Raw genomic sequence first — 15,825 nt, forward strand, 5'->3', positions numbered from 1 at the left:
AACTGTTTGTCATTCAGTAGCATCCAACTCTGCGAACCCGTGGACTGTAGCCTGCCAGGTTCCTCTGTCCATGGAATTCTCCAGGCAAGAATACTGGTGTGGGTTGCCATTTCCTTCTCCAGGGGATCTTCCCAACCGAGAGACTGTACCCAGGTCTCCTGCACTGAAGGCAGATTCTTTACCTTCTGAACTTCCAGGGAAGCACAAGAGGGGAGTGAGTGTACAGAGCCAAAATCCAAGTCAGAGTGTGGGAGACTGTGGAGCAGGGTCAGAACCCAGAGATGAGGGGCTTTTGTTTAGTTAAACATGGAGGAGTCCCAAGGCAGCTCTGGGGAGGCAAAGAACAAATGAAGAGGATCAAACCGACAATAATCAAAGTGGGGAAGAGCAGGTTAAGCAGGCAAGTGGGAGGGGTCAGCCACCAGAGGCTGCTGCCCAGGGTAGGTTTCTGCACGCCTGGGTGGGCAGACCGCATTTAATGGGCAAATGTTATAGAGCAGGTAGAATGTAACTAGAGACTATCTAGAGCAGTTCTCAATCCTGGCTGTACACTTGAATCTCTGAGGGTATTTTCTAAGATAAAGACCCAGGTCCCATGTCCAGAAATTCTGACTTTTGTTTTTATATAAAGGAAATTGAAGCTATTGAGAATTTTAAAGGTCTGTGAATGTGTGTGTATTTATGTTTATTTGGAAAACATGTGATCATGTTTGTTTATTGGGCAGACCAGCTAGAAAGTTATTAGGCATGTGACTCAAGAATAGGTATTTTTCAAAAAAAACCAAAAACAACACAAATATAATGTGGTTTCCCAGATGGGATTCTAGAATAGAAAAATGATATTATGTTAAAACTAAATAAATCTAAAAAATGCATGGATTTCAGGTAGTAATAACATATCAGTATTAGTTATGACAGGCTTCCCAGGCAGTTCAGTGGTAAAGAATCCACTTGCCAATGCAGGGGATGTGGGTTCCATTCCTGGTTGGGAAGAATCCCTGGAGAAGAAATGGCAACCTACTTCAGTATTCTTGCCTGGGAATCCCTATGGACAGAGGAGCCTGGTGGGCTACAGTCCTTGGGGTTGCAAAAGATCTGGACATGACTGAGCGAATAAACAACAGGAATTAGTTGTGACATCTGTTGTGACAAATGTACCACACTCATATAAGATCTTAACAACAGAGGAAACTGAGTGCTGTGTACAGGGGAACTTTCTGGACTATCTTTGCAACTTTTCTGTAAATCGAAAACTACCCTAAAATAAAAAGCTTATTTTAAAAACAAAATTAAAAAAATAAAGCATAAGAGGAAAAAAAAGAATAGGTATTTTGCAAAAGCATCTCATACATTTAAAATATGCAGTAGGGTTGGGAACCACTGTTCTAAAACAATAGTCTTTAATCTTGGCTGCACAATTACATTCATCTGGGGAGTTTTTAAAACTGTTGATGTCTGGACCTCCCTCCCAGAAATTCTGATTTCACTGGATGAGTGTGGCCTGTGCATGGGGAGTTTTCAAGACCCCACCAGATGTTTCTAATATGTAGCCAGGGTTGAGAACCACTGCTTTAGAGATTTGTGACTCAAACTGTGGTCTGAAAACTAGCAGTAGAGACATTATCTGAGAACTTGCTAGAAGTGCAGACTCTCATCCCAGACCTACTGACCCAGAATCTGCCTTTGAAGGAGAGTCTCCAGGGGATTCTTATATATATTAAAGTTTAAGAAGCATTAATCTAAAAAAGTGATTCTCAAAGTGTGTTCCCTGGAGCAGCAGTGGCAACATTTGGGAATTTGTTAAATATACAAATTCATGGGCCATTGAATGAGAAACTCTGAGAAGCAGGTTGTGGGATTCTGTTTTCACAAGCCATCCAGGTGATTCTGGCACCCACTAACAGTTCATGAACCATAAATCTAGAAGGACAAGGCAATATTTCAGACTGAAAAGCCACTAGGGAACCTGGCCATCTGAATATTTGAGAGGCTTAGGGGTTAGCTCACTTCCGTAAACTCTGTGTGTAACTTTAGGTTCTAAACCCAAAAGACTGAGATGAATAGCAGTTTCTCTTCTGTGAGACCCACCTTCCTCCCATCTTGGGACACATCCGGTCAGAGCAGAGCTTGACATTTTTCTCACGGTCTCTCTGATCTCCCGTTCAGGATCCCTGCCAGAGGCTCCAGTGACTCCTGCCCCGGGGCTGACTTGCTGATGAGTTTCATGTGAAACAAAGGGAAGAAGGGGCAGCGCGAGCCGGAAAGGGAAACAGCACAGCCATGGAGACTCGAAGGCCCAGCTCTACAAACCAAAGAAGCAAACGCTTGTCTGCTCACAGGAAGAGGGTCTCCTTTGTGACCCAGTGCACAAGGTGAGACTTGGGGAAATGAGAGGGACCATTGCAGTCAACTTCAGGAAGGAGAATGCTCCCCACAGGTGCAGTTCTCGGGCTGCCCTCCTCTGTGTAACCCTGCAGCCACAGGCGTGATTTGTCACAATATGTCCAACTCTTTTCTTGTGACTTAGCCAGGCCTCGGGCAGGCAGCAAGCTGTAGTTAGAGCGCAGGTTTTGATAATGGGACAGGTGGGCTAACATCTCACACTCATGAGATCTAGGGTGAGCTTTCCCTCTGTTCTCTGTTTTTGTGGATTTTCAAGCAATATTCAGAAGGATCTGTAAATGTGCTTCCGGGACACAACGGAGGGCTGAATCTCCACTGGAGAGTTTAATTTGGTATAAAAAGAGGTTTAGGAAACTCTCCAGTATGATTTGGAATAGAAAGAGGTTTATATCCTATTCATCCTCCTCCCTTTGTAGGAAGTGGGGGGCTCCTTTGGTGAGACAAAGTCAAGACAAAGATACTTTGCTAGCGTAAGAATGGGACTTTCCTAGCCGTCCAGTGGTTAAGAGTCTGAGCTTTGATCCCTGGATCCCACATGCCATGCAGTGCAGTGAAAAGAAAAAAAAAAAAGTGTTAAAAAAAATAATAAGGTCATATCAATGAGAGTCATGTGCTTCTGTGATGGGATCATTGAGATATTATTTTGTGGTTCTTGCTATTTTTTTAGCAAAAATTTTACACTCCTTCAAAAACGATTTATATTACAGACAATCTCTCTTTCTAGCTTTTGTTTTTCAAAAACCTGAGTTTCTTCTGAGTTTATGAAAAGTGGGAAGGAAAAGAAGGCAGAAGCAGGGTGACAGAGGAGGGAGAATCCCCAAAGCTGAGAAGGTGATGGGCCCACAGGCCCTAAAGATTATGTTGACCCCTGGCCCACTCTCCAGAAAAGCAGAAGGATTTCTGGAAGGAAATGCTGAACAGGGCACCTAGGAGGTTGACGAAGCATGGTGTTCCCAGCCTCCACAAAGATCCAAGTACAGAGCAACAGTTCTGACTAAAGTCACTGGGTAACAGGGGCCTTGAAAGGGGACTAGCATGAGCTAAATATCTGAGGGTCTCTGGGGATCTTCGCACCACCCTAAAGAGGTTTTAAGCTCCGTAGTAATGACTGAACTCAAATTTTCTGCTAGCCCAGTGGACCAGAGACTTAAAATCAGATGCAAATAAAGCAAGTTAATGCAACATTTCTCAGGTCCTTGGATAATGGAATAAAATTCCTGCCTGCTCCATTAGCAGGAGAAAAATTTGTCCTATGACTTAAACGTGTCTGAAAGACCCCAGGACCCTCCCACAAAGGGGCTAACAGAGTAGCTAGTAAGGAGGTGTCCCCAGTTCCTGGAAGAACCCGATCAGCCACTTCAAGCCATCACCAATGCTTGAAAAATAGCACTCACCTTTCTGGGGGCCAGCTGCTGGTCTGCTAGAAGGTAGGATCCACCAAGTATGCCGTCACAGTGATCGTTCTAGGCTGACTTGAGAGAATGCTCAGGAGGGTCCCATGAGCAGGAATACCAGCCTCAGCATCTAAACTTCCTCAGTCGAATACTTATTACTCCAAGTCTTCAGACTTGAGTACACGTATTTCTGGGAAACCATAAACCTAACTGTGTGTAATTAGTGTTTTCAGGTGTGTTCAATGAAAATAGTTGGATCAGAATCCCCTGGGGAACTTGATCAAAATCGTGTATTCCTGCACCTTGCCCCAGACCTATTGAATCTGGTCTTCTGGGAATGAGGAAAGGGGCAGAGTGTCTGTGTTTTTAACAGGTATCCCAGGTGACTTGGTCCTCTCAGTTCTGAGACCATCTGGGGCAGAGTTAGGGGAAGGGCAACCACTTGACAGTAATCCTATGTGGTGCAGGGGTCACTATCCTTTGGGGCTGAAGCCCAAAGAACAGCCTCCAGTGTCTGTGTGACTCTCAGCTGGTGTGAAAGGTCTGTGCATATGAGCTGATATGTGTTTCTGTGGAAGAGGCCCACCAGGGCTCTCAAGCCTTGCTATGAATTCAAGGCCCTGACAGAGCAGCATCAGTGTCAGCATCACCCTGGAACTTGTTAGAAATGCCTACTCTCAGGACTTCCCTGGTGGTCCAGCGGTTAAGAATCCGCCCTGCAATGCAGGGACATGAGTTCAATCCCTGGTCGGGGAAGTAAGATTCCACATGCCATGGAGCAACTAAACCTGGATGGTCCAAAGCCGGTGGGCCACAGCTCAAGAATCTGTGGGCCCCAAAGGAAGATTCCACGTGACCAAGGGAAGACCCCCCCTGTGCCACATTAAGACCCGAAGCAACCAAATAAATAAGGACATATTTGAAAGAAGAAAAAAAAAAGGAATGCCTACTCTCAGGCCCCACCCCAGTTCTGTGGCCTCAGAATTTGCCTTTGACACAACCCCCTGGCCATTCTCTTGCACATTAAAATCTGAAAAGCACTGGTCTAAGGCACTCAGGGACATGGAATGGTTTTGTGTATTGCAGCAGACACCCTCCCCAGGCTCTTGCAGTGCCAAGAACCCAGGCCTGCTCCTCTGTATGCGTCTGGGGCTCAGCCAGCCTGGGCCTCCCACTGGGCGGCCAGGAGCCTCTCCCATCTGTGAGCTTCAGACTCCCCACCAAGAAGGTGAGGTCTGCACGGGGCAGCCAGTGCAGTGCCCATCTGCCCCTGGGGCTGCAGGGTCCGACCCCCTGGAGCGGCAGAACTGAGAGGTGGTAAGAGAAAGGAGTGAAATTGTACCCCCTCTCCTTTGGCTGCAGGCTGTGTGGGCGAGAGGAACAAAGGGGGCGCGGGGGTGGCATCTCAGCTGCAGGCTCCCTCTGAAGCCTGTCTTACTGCCCTCCTGCTGCTCAGAGCTCACCCACACCGCCCTTCCTCTTTGATGATGCCTGCCAGAAAACTCATGACTCTGCTCCCAGCATGTGGCTGGCCGGGGGCCAGGGTCTGGCTGCCGACAGTCTGACTAACCTCTTAGCCAGCGATGGCGTCCCCCTCCTAGCAGCAGCTGGTACTGCCTCAGGCGATGGGCACAGCTGGGGCAGCTCTGGCCGTGGCCTTCAAAGGCTTCTTGGCTCCATCCTCTGTGTCACCACTTTCCTACCTGCTCTGTCCCTTCCTCTTCTTTCTTCATTCATCTCTAATTCCTTCTGCTGTTATTTCTCCCCACTCCCCTTCAACCCATTGTCCTCATCTGCACAGGAATACACTTCAGTATTGCCCAAAGCTACCCTCCTTTAACCCCACATATCCTTCTAGCCACTGTTCTAGTTTTCTCTCCCCCAACAGTAAAACTTCTTGGAACAATGGTCTTCATGTATTATCTATCATTCCTCCTTTCCATTCATTCCTTTACTCACTGCAACTTGCCTTCTATTCACACAGCTCCATCCAAACAGCTCTTACAGAGCCCCCCGTGCTCACCATGGTGTAAATCCAACAGGCACTTCAGTCTCTCCATTGGGTTTGACTTCTCAGCAGAATTGGACACAGTGACACTCCCTCAGTCCCTATCTCCCCTCACATCGCAGACTTTGTATTCTTTCTAGTTCCTTCTTGGCAGATGCTTTTGTCAACTTCCTCTTCTATTCCACCTATGAATGTGTCTGTCTAGCTTCACTCAGCTCTGGGCCCTTCTTTCTTTTCTTCCTGCCTTTTCTTTTTTCTAAAATGTAGGATCTAGAAGATTTCATTATAGAAAAATAATCATTTTTTTCCTAGAGCATCTCAATGCAGGCTGAGATTCATCCTTAAGGAGCAAGCGATCATGAACCTTAATTTCTAACCGATAAGGACTTTGAAAAAAGTTAAATAGAGAGAGATCCTAGTAGAGCCCCTCGTTTATACTGATGTTTATTGGGGAAGGGGGAGGGGAGACCTCACGAGAAAGCAACATTTAAGCTGACACCTGAAAGATGAATGGAAATTGGGCAGGTGCGAAACAAAACAATACAAAAAACAGCAAAGGCTAATTCTGACGACATCCACATTCGTGCCCACAACCCAGACTTCTTCTCTGTGCTCTGTTTATACCTTCTGGACATTTCCACAGGATTGCCACTCAGGCTTCTCAGACTTACTACAATCACAACAGAAATTTGTGTTTCCCCACATGTACTCGTTTTCTTTCAGACTTTTCCTCCTTTAGTTAATGGCTTCATTTTCTACTTGTTGCTTAAACAGAAACCTGAGAGTCCTTATTGAACCTTTACTTTCCCTCACTCCACAAGTACACCCCAATGACAAGACCTGTTATTTCTACCACTAAAACATATCAATAGTCTATCCCTTTATTTTACTACCACCAACCTGGTTTAAACTTCCATCTTTTGTCACTATCTTTTGTCTGGATGACTGCTATAGCCTCTCAGGCTGCTCTCCTAACCTACACTCAGGCCACACCCCTTCCATTCTCCATGCACTAGCCAATGTCACCTTTAAAAGTTGCGGCATTCTTGAAATCTTTCAACAGCTTCCCCAGTCACTCACAATACTTGCTCACTGCAGGCGTGTGTGATCTGGCCCCTGCCCATCCTCCCAGCTTGGACTACCTTCTGCTTGCTCACTGCACTGCACACTCATGGCCACCTTTCAGTTCCCCAAAGCCATCCCACCCTTTTATGCTGCTTGTCACAATCCAGGTGACTAGACATATCTTTTTCTCTAAACCATTGAGTTCCCATTCTCCAGAGTGGTAGAAACTTATCTAAGCCAAGTTGGAGTTTCTCTGGTGGTGTCTAACTTCCTGGAAGTTGAAGTTGTATCAGGTCACTGGGTTGATGAAGGCCCATTGGTCCTACGTCATCCAACCACAAGGGTGTCCACGGAGGCATCCTTTGTTCTCCTAATTACAGGCCATGGAAACATGTTAGTCATCGCTGGGATGGGTTCCTGGTCACTTTGCCTCTTTGCAAGTGGTCTAGGCTTTCCTTGTGGCTTTCAAGTCTCATTTGGAAACCAGGACTCTGCCTGGCTATGTAAGAACTGTTAGTCCAGACTTGCTGCACAGTCATTCCTTAGCTAGGGTCTTCCTTCCTCTTGACCTACCCACCTCACCTCCACTGAAACTTCAGGACTAACAACATCTTTGGCCTCTTATGTCCCTTCCCCTTCCCCTTCCAAGGTCTGGGGTAACTTGTCTAGTCCAGAGGAAACACTGCTCTTCTGAAACCCCATGTCTCCCACATATTTTGGCTCTAGATGGAGTCAGTACAGTCTCCTAAGGGCCATAGGGCTTTTGGAAACCAAAGCAAGAAAGACTTGTTTCTGTTACATCTGCTGTGAAGCCATGAGTACCTTAGCTTGAGGGACAGGCAAAGGAGAGAAGTAATAGGAACATAAAACACCAGGAAAATTTTAGGGATATTATTCCATCCCATTTCTTCAGTGCCCACCTCTGAAGAAATGCCACTGTATTTGTTAGGGCTCTCCAGAGAAACAGCACCAGTAGTGAATGGATGGGTAGTAGATGATAGATGGAATGAGAGAGACAGAAAGAGAGTTTCAGGAATCAGCTCACACAGTCATGGGGCTAGCAAGTCCAAAGTCTGTATGGCAGACTAGAGACCCAGGGAAGAGCTGATGCTGCTGTCAGAGTCCAAAGGCAGATTTCTTGCTTCTTAGGGGATCTCAATCTTTTAAGGCCTTCAACTGATTAGATAGATGGGCAGAGAGAAGGAGGGATTGGCATTTGCTTTGCAGGTGGCTGAAGCATAGGCTTATTCTGCTTTGGGGGTGATCCTATTTGCCTCACTCCATGGTGGTGTGGAGTTAATGGAAAATCAGGCAGACCTGTTGCCCACCTGATTATGGCAGCTATCAGAGCTGTGGAGGTCCTGGCTTAGTCAGCTGCCAAGTGCCGACCATGTTCCTGAACCTCCCAGACCCCGATGCTCCACTGCACAGCAATACAGTCTGCATCTTCTATGTCTTTCGAGCTACAGCTATGTAAGTACAACTCATATCCTCAGATCCCTTCTACACGAAGAGGAGTGCTGCTTGTGTGGCAGTCAAAAGGTTGAAGTAGGAGCTGGGGGCCAGTGATTTAATAATCTCTGAAAGCAAAAATGGTAATTGAAGTAGTTAATAAGAGCAAAGGCAATAGGTGCTGAGATCCGTTTACAACCATATGACTCTCCGTCTATGGGGTCACACAGCGCCCGACACGACTGAAGTGATTTAGCAGCAGCAGCAGACTCTCTTCAAGATCCACTCTGCTTTGAGTTCTTTAACTTCTATCCTACAAGGCAACACTCATTCTGTTTATGTTATACTTCATGTAACCAAATAACAAGAATCAGGCAATTCTGGTTTCAGACATCAATCCGGGTCTCCCTTACCCTGCTCAACTGACAGTGAAATAAATGTACACAAAACTAGTCTTACACCCTGATGTCTAAAACACAAGTATGATAGGAATGGAAAGATTGTAAGTATTCTGTGAGTTCTTAGGGAAACCGAAGATCTGATCAGATGATTATCAATACTCTTACTCCTCCTCTGAGCAACTGAGTTGAAACCTGTTTTTAAAGTGCATTTTTAAACTAATTTTACAATCCTAAATGTTCCAGGCATTGAAAAGAGCTGAACTAGACAGATTTTAAACATTCAGAGGTTGGTGGATCAATGTGGTTTCACATTTGACCATTTAAGGGCAGCAAGTATATTTGCGTTCTGTCTCACTAAAAACTAAGTCAGTCATTTTTCGCCTGCCACTTTCTCCTTCCAAAATTCTGAAGACTAAATCTAGGTTCTATGAAATAGTGTAGCTCTAATATTGAGATTAAAAAGTAAGTTAAGTTTTATTTCCTGGGTGTAGGTTAGTTACTGATCTACTGAATCATTCAATAGTCAATCTATAAAGTCATTTTAATCACCAATAGTACGTTCCAAGTTACAAGAACAACAATAATAAATAAGAAATGACATAACTAGCTGAAATCTATTGGCTAAGATAATTATAAAACTAGTCTAGAAAATAAAATATGACAAAATTATATAATTTCTATAAATGGCATTTTATTTTGTTCAAGTGATAAGGCAAACAGCTGATAAATTAATTAGATCTTTAATATAGAATGGGGTTTTCCATTTGTCTCCCTAAGTTGGTGACAAACAGGTTAATTCCTATTTGATATCTTTATATTCACAAATGGAGAATATATGATAATGTATCACATCACATATTTTCTGGGACTACTTTCAATAATGGGTATGATTAATTCTTTAAAACCATTCTGTTTGGAAGTTCTAGAGTTAGAAAGAATTGTTTACTGTCTCAAACCACTTAACAGAAGTTAATGAGCAAAGTAAGAGAGTTGTAGGATGAAATTTGTTGTGATAGGTAACCATTTAGTGGTGACAACTGCAACGGTCCCTGTAATCTGTTACACAATAAAAGAAATGTAAAATTGAGTTACAGTTTACTACTTGAAAATATTTTATTTTGGACATTGGATGACTTTTCCTACACTCCTGCATCAACATATGAAAAATTGGGGCAAAAGAATATTTTTTCATGCCAGCAAGTTGAGTTTTCTAGAAAAACATCAGTTAAATTCCTAATCATTCAATAATCTCAACTCCAATTAAAATGTAATGGCCACAGTTTTCAGTTCTTATCCACTTAGGGAAACAGTGGATAATGAAAACCAATTTCAAAGGGAAAAAGAACAATAAGAAAGCCCCATTCAAAATGGAGCCAAGTCATCTGGAATTGGGTTGGGTTTGTTTTTGGTGGGTGGCTCTCTCAAATACTTTCCTGCCATCTCCTTCTGCATTCCGTAACTCCACTGGGAGCTGGAAAGTGATGGAAAGTGAGGGAGAGTGGGGGTTCCACCCACAGGATAAACCCTGGAATAGTTTGTACCACCAAATTGGGAAACCCCTCAGTATTCATGCTGAGGAAACTACGAGGTGAGCTACTACTACTGATCTTCTGGCAAAACAGTTCAAGTGCTATTTCCCAAGGCTATTTCTCATATATTTTATGTATATGTGAATGAATATATACATATATGAATGAACGTGTGTGTGGGGGGGGGGTATGCCACCTACTCACTGTGTCCTCACATGGCAGAAAGGGCAAGGGGACTCTTTGGGGTCTCTTTTTATAAGAGTATAACTGCATTCCTGAGGGCTCCACTCTCAAGACCTAATCACCTCCCAAAGGCCATCACTTCCAAATATCATCATGTTGAGGATTTCGTTCCAACACATGAACTTTACAGGGACACAAACAGTCCATATATGACAGGCAGGCACCTAATACCCAAGGTGTGTTAATGTTCCTTCCTAACCATTCTGTAAAATTATTAAGGTCAGCTTCTCATAATCCATGTGTCCTTCCTATTCATCAGTAGATGCTCAATTAATGGTTCTTTCAGGGGGAAAGGACATCTCACAGCTCAGCCTCACTGGTTTTCAGAACCCTGAGAGGGGTGGCTCTAGGGATGACCCCAGAACTCAGAATTGCCCTGGGGACACCCTAAGGCCAGTTTACTGAAGCCCCAGAACTCACCTGGACTGCTTCTTTCTGTCCCAGATGGCAATCCCAGGTTGGTGAGCCGTGGCTGCCTTCCAGAGCTGAAGAATGAGGGAAAACACAGATCTCATGACTCAGTGATCATCCACATTGGCCATAGATGAGCGTTTCTGTCCCTGGCTTGGGAAAATGCAGTTAGTCACTCTGGGTGATAGACCCAGCCTGAGGCTACGAGAAAACAGAAGCAGCGTTGGGCCCATCTCGGAGAAACACCTTTCACCTTACAATCCTTTTCCCTTTGGGTACATGGTTTCAGCTGGCAAAATGCCTCATTTCTTTCCTCTCTGCTAGAACTCTTTGATTTTAGGCCTTTGTCTTCTTAAGCTATTGCCAAACGGATCTCTGATTGCACAGTGTGACTGAGACTATTGAATCCTATTAAGCACAGTGGTGGCGATAGATCAGATACCATGTAAAGAAGTAATCCCTGACTTGTCTCCATAACTTCCTTTAGACTGTTATTAATATTTTAAAAAGTCATCTATATGTCATCCAGGTCTTCACTTATCTAGGACTTTTTAAATTGTTGTTACATAATGAGATGGCTTCAATGTGAGGACTTCCGGGACTGGGTTTTGCTGTTCATCTCATCGTTTGTGTTTGTTACCTCTTTGGTACTTACCAGAAGAGCCAAGAACTGAAGAGAGAAAAACCCTGATCTATAGAACCAAAGCCTTATTGATTTACAAAGGAAAGCACAACACTTGAGATTGTGTGTATGTGTGTGTGCATCTGTGATGTGTAAGGGCAGAAGGAAAGAAGATGAGAGAGCCTTGTGTGGCAAATAGAGGTGTGACATGAAATACCTGTGACCAGACACACACTTGGCAGATTTGAAGCTTGAGAGTTATACACATGCTCCCTGTTACCCATCTCATGGTATTTACTCAAGGGTGAGCTGTAGTAGCTTCTGCTGCTGCTGCTGCTGCTAAGTCGCTTCAGTCGTGTCTGACTCTGTGCGATCCCATAGACGGTAGCCCACCAGGCTCCCCCATCCCTGGGATTCTCCAGGCAAAAATACTGGACTGGGTTGCCACTTCCTTCTCCAATGCATGAAAGTGAAAAGTGAAAGTGAAGTTGCTCAGTCATGTCTTGAGTCCTAGCGACTCCATGGACTGCAGCCTACCGGGCTCCTCCGTCCATGGGATTTTCCAGGCAAGAGTACTGGAGTGGGGTGCCATTGCCTTCTCCGTAGTAGTAGCTTCTAGCTTCCCACATTTCTTTCTGTGTCCTCTCCTAACCTAACTAGTAAAAGATTAAGATCTTCTGAGTAAGTGGTAGAATCTCTTCAGGTGCAGTCTCTTTAGGCTAGAACCAAATATATAACATTACAGGGAGTAGTACAAATCCAGTAATTAAAAACAAGTCAATATTCATGATACATGCAAAAGTCCCTACAGCTGTAGGCCACACTCCAAACACAGCTTAAATGGCTACAGGTGAGCTTCGGGTCCTGCTCCCTCCCAGATTAGCAGAAGGATATTTCCTTAGCCAATAAGTATTAATTGAGCACCTAAGGATGAATAGGAAGGATACATGGATTATGACAAGCTGACCTTAATTTACACATTACTATTGCTTTATCCATGTTGCTAAAAACCTGGCCCAGGCTTGTCACTTTTCATCTGGAACAGAACCAAAAGCAGTTTTCATCTCATAGGCCAATTCCAACTACTTGATGATGGCTGTGCATGTGTGCTAAGCCTCTTCAGTCGCATCCAACTCTGTGACTCCATTGTAGTCCGCCAGGCTCCTCTGTCCGTCAGGATTCTCCAGGCAAGAATAGTGGCGTGGGTTGCCATGCCCTCCTCCAGGGGATTTTCCCAACCCAGGGGTTGAGCCTGGGTCTAATGCATTGAAGGTGGATTCTTTACCCACTGAATCACCTGGGAAGCCCCCTCTTTCATCACGCCCACCCCTTATTCTTTCTGCTCCATCACCCCCTTTCTCCTAGGTCATCTGCTACTCAGCTCTACTCTTTTCTCCTAGCCCATCACTGACAACACTGCTGGACCCCAAGACATAACTCTTCTCTCATTCTTGCAACAAACCTCAAACTCCTTGCCCCCTTCCTTTTGCTGTCAGTCCCACAAATCCTTTTCTGCGGATCACCCCAACCATTTTCCTACTTACTACCTATGTGAGGGCCACTGAGTGTAGCATAGGAATTCATAGTCTTATGGTTTGGGCTTGACAAGCCATGTCCTCTGGCCTCAGCTGGGTTCTCAGCACAGCTACCCTTTCCAGTTCATTGATCAAGCTTCCTTTCTTCCCGTGATGCTCCCAGTTGCTATTTAAACCTTCACCACTACATCCAGCCATAGCCACCTTTCTGTCAGCAGACGACCAAGTCTTCTTTTTTAGGCAGTTTGGGCTGCTATAACAAAATATCATATACTTATGGGTGGCTTAAAACCAGACATTTACTTCTCATGGTTATGGAGGCTGGTGATTTCAAGATCAAGATGTTCACAGATGCTGTGTCTAGTGAGATCCCCTTTCCTAGTTTGCAAAGGGTTGCCTTCTTGCTATTCCCGCACATGGCAGGGTAAGAAAGGCTCTGGTCTCTTCCTCTTCTTATAAGGACATTAATCCCATCATAGGGGCTCCACGCACATGACCTCATCTAAACCAAATTATCCCCCTCCAAATCCTGCCTCCAAATGTCACCACACTGGGGATTAGGACTTCAATATACAAATTGGAGGGAAATAAACATTTAGTCCATTGTTGTTGTTGAGTTACTAAGTCACATCGGATTCCTTTTTGACCCCATGGACTGTAGCCCACCAGGATCCTCTGTCCATGGGATTTCTCAGGCAAGAATACTGGAGTGGGTTGCCATTTCCTCCTCTAGGGGATTACAACTTCTATTTCATGAATTACTTCAGCTCACATCCTTGGAACTTCAGCCACTTCTGCAGTCACCTTCCAGCTTTCACAAAGGAAAAGCTGGATCCTCTCCTGCCCAGAGACTCCTCTGGGGCTCTGGATCCAGTCTCTTCTAGGCCTTTGCTCTCTCCTTTTTACTTTCTCTCCCCAACCTAGAAACATGGTCAGGTCTCTTGCTTCTTAAAACCTCTCTCCCTAGCTTGCCTGCCACTGTCCCTCTCCCCCACAGCCAAGTTCTGGAAAAGTCCATTCTTTCATGACCCTGGCCACATACCTGTCTTACCTTGAAGTAGGTTCTGTCACTTTTCTTGGCTTCCCAGATACTAGACCTTCCTGGATCTCCTCTTTTCCTTGAGTGAGTCTCCTCGAGCCCTGTCCTTTAAGTGACTGAGTGGCTTGGAGGTTTGAAAGTTGGTCTGTTCTAACATGGAAGGCTGATCCTGTAAGTGCCATGCCATGCTCTAGTCCCTTCTGAGCTGTCACCAGGTGAAGAGTGAGCGTTGTCATATCAGAGGACAAAGAGGATGGAGAAGGTACTATGGCTTCCAACAAAGAATGAAACATGAAGAACAGTCACATTCCACAGATTCTTGACCTGCGCTTCTGCTTCTGTAGTGTCTTCTTCTTCTTCTTTTTTTTTTTAACAGCTCAGCTTTTTATTGAATGTGTTACTAAAGAGGTTTAGTCAAAAAGACCAAAGCCCATGTCATCATCAGACTCTTCAGATTCTTCTTTCTTTGCTTCTACTTTCTTCTCCTCAGCTGGGGCAGTAGTGGTGGCTGGGGCAGGACCTCCTGCTGGTGCAGCACCAGCTGCCGGGGCAGGTCCACCAGCCCCCACATTGCAGATGAGGCTCCCGATGTTGACATTGGCCAAAGCCTTTGCAAACAAACCTGGCCAGAAAGGCTCAACATTTACACTGGCTGCTTTAATGAGGGCATTGATCTTATCCTCCGTGACCGTCACCTCATCGTTGTGCAGAATGAGGGCAGAGTAGATGCAAGCGAGCTCCGAGACGGAGGCCATGGTGCGGGCGAGTGCTAGGTGGGGGCTGCTGGGCGCGGTGCTAGTCGCCGGATAAAGTGAGGGCCTCACCCCAAAACAGCCTTAGCTTCCTCGGAAGAACCGAGCACCTTAGCGGCAGCGGAGGAAAGATGTAGCATCTTCTTCAACTCTGGCTAAAGAATGTGAAAAATGTGAGTTTCCTGTTTGACTAAGATGCCTGTATTTAACCACAACTATTGTCACAAAAGGGCTTCCCAATGGCTCGGTGGTAAAGAATCCACCTGCCAGTGCGGGAGATGAAGGAGACACAGGTTCGATTCCTGGATCAGGAAGACCCCCTGGAGAAGGAAATGGCAGCCCATTCTAGTATTCTTGCCTGGAGAATCCCATGGACAGAAGAGCCTGGTGGACTACAGTCCAGGGGGTTGCAAAGAGTTGGACCTGACTGAACAACTGAGCACACACACATTGTCACAAAAAGGGCATCTAAATACCTGTTTACAGGGAGGGCAGCAGCCAAAACTAGCCTGCCTGCCTGGTTCAGGGACCTGGAACATCCAAGTGACCACCAGGATTTTGCTCTAAAGAGGATCTGAAGGAGAAGGAAGACCTTTCTCTAAGTTTGGGATTAGACACTCATGAAAAGGAGAAGAAGAAAGAAGAGACGCTCCCCGCCACCCAACTCCTTTATGAGATGGAGAACTTTCCCTGAATGGGAGAGGTTGGGCTCAGGGTAGCAAAAAAAGGGTGAGGATCAGTCCTGGCCCCTTTCCAAATGGCCTCCAGTCCACCAGACAGACATCTGATACTAGACAGCCTGTGTTTTCTGAGGCCTGTGGGAGGCCTCCTCTCTACGGGGCATTAAGTTCAAACCTGGGGCAGGAACAGCCCAAGCAGCTTCTTTGAGCTCTGGCAAACGTTGACATCCTGGGAAACCAGGTGGTGCCTGCAATCAAGTACCTCTTTGTAACTCAGATCCTTGATTTCTC

General features: G+C 45.4%; 1 protein-coding gene across 1 annotated transcript; it reads right to left on the reverse strand.

Moving 5' to 3' along the window:
- Positions 1 to 14,487: 14,487 nt before the first annotated feature.
- LOC133065511 (large ribosomal subunit protein P1-like) lies at positions 14,488 to 14,889 on the reverse strand. Its single transcript, XM_061156247.1, has one exon. It carries the CDS (start codon positions 14,855 to 14,857, stop codon positions 14,513 to 14,515), a length of 345 nt encoding a protein of 114 aa, XP_061012230.1. The 5' UTR covers positions 14,858 to 14,889; the 3' UTR covers positions 14,488 to 14,512.
- Between the last annotated feature and the right edge of the window lie 936 nt (positions 14,890 to 15,825).

This window comes from Dama dama, chromosome 11 (genome assembly GCF_033118175.1).
Source record: "Dama dama isolate Ldn47 chromosome 11, ASM3311817v1, whole genome shotgun sequence".
Lineage (NCBI taxonomy): Eukaryota > Metazoa > Chordata > Mammalia > Artiodactyla > Cervidae > Dama > Dama dama.